General features: G+C 43.0%; 1 protein-coding gene across 1 annotated transcript; it reads left to right on the forward strand.

Moving 5' to 3' along the window:
• Positions 1 to 1537: 1537 nt before the first annotated feature.
• On the forward strand, positions 1538 to 3122 carry LOC134443896 (uncharacterized). The gene is made up of 5 exons (XM_063193428.1): positions 1538 to 1767; positions 2195 to 2369; positions 2488 to 2564; positions 2695 to 2875; positions 3010 to 3122. Exons 1-5 carry the CDS (start codon positions 1552 to 1554, stop codon positions 3120 to 3122), a joined length of 762 nt encoding a protein of 253 aa, XP_063049498.1. The 5' UTR covers positions 1538 to 1551.
• Positions 3123 to 3507: the final 385 nt, after the last annotated feature.

Below are 3507 nucleotides of genomic sequence, written 5' to 3' on the forward strand. Positions count from 1 at the left end.
CTATACTGAACTAAACTATGTCTTTTCAAACAAGATTTCATGAGAAGACATTGTCTGTTTTCATACGTAGTAGGGCATTGCTAGTACTGCCTTTGCTCAGCTCTCGCAAAACAGTCAATGATATAGCCTATCAGACTTTCGAGGGGAAATTCACCCCATTATATGGATAGATAGGGTATGTCATACGAGGCTGTGTCTGGTCGGGTTTGCTCTTTACTCAAAACGTTGCGATCATTGAGAGTATATTGCGATCAATGCATCCGTCTTCTCAATGCAAGCCGATGTTTCAGCCACACATTCAAGATGAACGAGAACCTAGACAGCTTTACCGTTTATCATTTGCCAATGCCAATTTGTTTTATCGATCAAATGTTCTTCTCGCCGTGAAACTTGTGTTTGAAGTGACCTCATGGAGAATACCGTTGCTCACTTCGGTGTAATTCTGTTTATGTATTGCTCTATGTGTCGTTTGATCACGCGTGTATTTTTGTCTTACAGGGTAGCTCTACAGCACAGGCATCGGTGTCTCGCCCATCGTACCATGCTAGCACCCAAACAGAACCACCTCCACCCCCCCCTAGAAGACCGACGCGTTGTACACAGCTTTCGGAGGGAACACTACACATACGTCATTATAGGAGCAAAGGTTAGTATTGTGCCAGAAACATAGTTGTTGTGTTATGATGCATGCTGTGTGCGAATGGAAATGTATTACGAATAGCCTATATTTCTGAGATTGCATTGTGTGTGCCTTATTTGGCTGAGCGTTTCATCATTGTACAGTTTTGTGCAACATAATGTACTGTAGGCCAAAAATGTCTTCAAGCAGCTGAACCACTCTTCATTCATCTGTGTGTGTGTGTGTGTGTGTGTGTGTGTGTGGGTGTGTGTGTGTGAGAGAGAGAGAGAGAGAGAGAGAGAGAGAGAGAGAGAGAGAGAGAGAGAGAGAGAGAGAGAGAGAGAGAGAGAGAGAGAGAGAGAGAGACTAAAAGTATGTAAGCATTTACTTTATGGTTATTTCCCTTGGGATTAATACATGTTTCTTTCTTCTTCTCTACTCTACTCTCACTTGTCTGTAACTCATTGTTTTGATGTAGAGACCCAGTGCCATTTCAGCGACACAAAGAAAAGCGTCCAGACAAATACAGATGCACCATCATTGGGCCCATCAACTTCAACCCCCTCATTGGGCCCTTCAACCTCAACACCGTCCACAACACCCATCAAGAGTGGGCCAAGGCCAAACAAAAGACCTAGGTTGGAGGAGGAGGAGGAGGAGGAGGAGGAGAGCATTGCAGCACCACCTGACCCCCTTGATAAAACCTATGACCCAGAACAGTCGATGACCACTTTAGGCGAATCCTGACATCTCTCGTATGTGTTACAGCCTGTTATTTCATCACATCTGTACATGAGAATGTCTGTAATAAAAGTTGTACTGGCTGACTAATGATTATGCCAATTCTCTCTTTAATGTCTTCCAGTGGTATATCTTCAACATCTTCCCCTGGATACAACGACAACAAATACATAGTGTTTGAGAAGAACCTCATGGAGCTGTTTGAGAAATGTCCAAACTGTCGCCGTGCAGCCGAGGTGAAGACTTTCAGACGGGGAACTTTTTTATCCGTTGACCAAAGATGCCACCACTGCAATTTCATCAAGCACTGGGAAAGCCAGCCATTGATGGGGAGCTCACCTGTAGGCAACCTCCAATTGTCAGCAGCTGTATACTGCACAGGATCATCTTTTAATCAAGTGCAAAAGGTAAAGTGCATTATGCATTTCAGGGTTACTGTGGGTCGGGGGGTACAGCCCTCTCTTGTTTATTCCACTGCCTCTCAGCCAACCCTTCCCCCGGTCGTTGACGGGCTACTTGTCACCCCTATCTCTACTGCTCCACTTTTTGGTTGTTGTGTATCGTTTGAAGGATAAGAGTACCAGGTTACTTAGGGATATCATCAGGAGGGCAGCATCACTGTAGCATGACTTATAACTATCTAACTGACATAGTGTAACTGTCATAAAATGGAATGTATCCATTAGGTGCGTGCACAAGTAAAAATGTCTCACGTGAGTCATGTCATTACAGAAACATTACACAAATGTTCTACACACACTGCATGTGAATGCTTGTGAACAACTGATATTTCTTTATATGAAGTACCTATTTGCTTTCCTTTTTCCTTTCTAGGTCTTTAAAGCCATGCGGCTGCGAAACATAAGCTACTCTTCATTCCGTAGACATGCAACCCGTTACATTGAGCCAGCTGTAATACACAAATGGCACCAGTATCAAGATGGTGAATTGGAGTCCCTAAGGCACCAAAAACTGAAGCTTGGGGGTGACATGAGAGCAGATTCACCAGGTAAGACTCTTACAATTAGAGATACATGTAGCTGTATACAGTTGTTTAGTAAAATAAAGCTATCGCCTACTAATTTTAATCATGACTATGTCATTTCTCCACCATGTCAACTTTAAAGGACACTGTGCAAAATACGGCACGTACAGTTTGATGAATATGGAAAACAACAAAATCATTGCTCTTCAGTTGGTTCAGGTGAGAGTTATCAGTTTTATGCAATGTGACATCTTGAAAGAGTATTCTCATTTACCCATAACTGTACACAAAACAGTCACACACAATTTCTGGTAGTAAATGTTGTATGCCTTTTCCATTTTGTTTACAGAGCAATGAGGTTGGCGGGAGTCACAACATGGAGAAAGAAGGACTTATAAGAGGCTTGCAGTTGTTGGACTCCAAGGGCATGACTGTTGATTACATCGTCACCGACCGCCACCCACAGATTCAGAAGTTCTTGCGGGAAAAGAAAATAACGCACTACTTTGATGTCTGGCATTTGGAAAAAGGTATGTCTTGTGCTGACTAAAATGGAACAATAACAGTACTTGCCACATTATATGCTTATATATCGACTGAATGTCTGGATACAAATAACTTTTCTTTTATAACTATCAGGTCTATCTTATTTTTTAACTATCAGGTCTATCCAAGAAAGTTAGCAAGGTGGCCAAGGAGAAAGACTGCGAGGTGATCCAAAAGTGGCAACGAGGAATCAGCAACCATGTCTACTGGTGCGCAACATCCTCAACTTAGGGCAGCCATGGCCTAGTGGTTAGAGAGTTGGTCTGTCAATCTAGGGGTTGCCGGTTCGAATCCCCCACGACCTCTCCCTACACCTCCATCCATGGCTGAAGTGCCCTTGAGCAAGGCACCTAACCCCACATTGCTCCAGGGACTGTAACCAATACCCTGAAAAATAATAGTTGTAAGTCGCTTTGAACAAATGAAAGCGTCAGCTAAGTGTAATGTAATGTAATGTAATAATAATGTAACTTCAGGCTCTGAGAAGGTTGCAAAGTGGACATCTCTGTTTAACCACATGCAAGATCAACATGTCCATGAAAACCCTGAATTCCCTAAATGTCTGCATGCTGAACGCAAGAGCAACGCAAAGAAAAAGTGGCTTAAACCAGGTTAG

This window comes from Engraulis encrasicolus, unplaced genomic scaffold, assembly GCF_034702125.1.
Source record: "Engraulis encrasicolus isolate BLACKSEA-1 unplaced genomic scaffold, IST_EnEncr_1.0 scaffold_38_np1212, whole genome shotgun sequence".
NCBI lineage: Eukaryota > Metazoa > Chordata > Actinopteri > Clupeiformes > Engraulidae > Engraulis > Engraulis encrasicolus.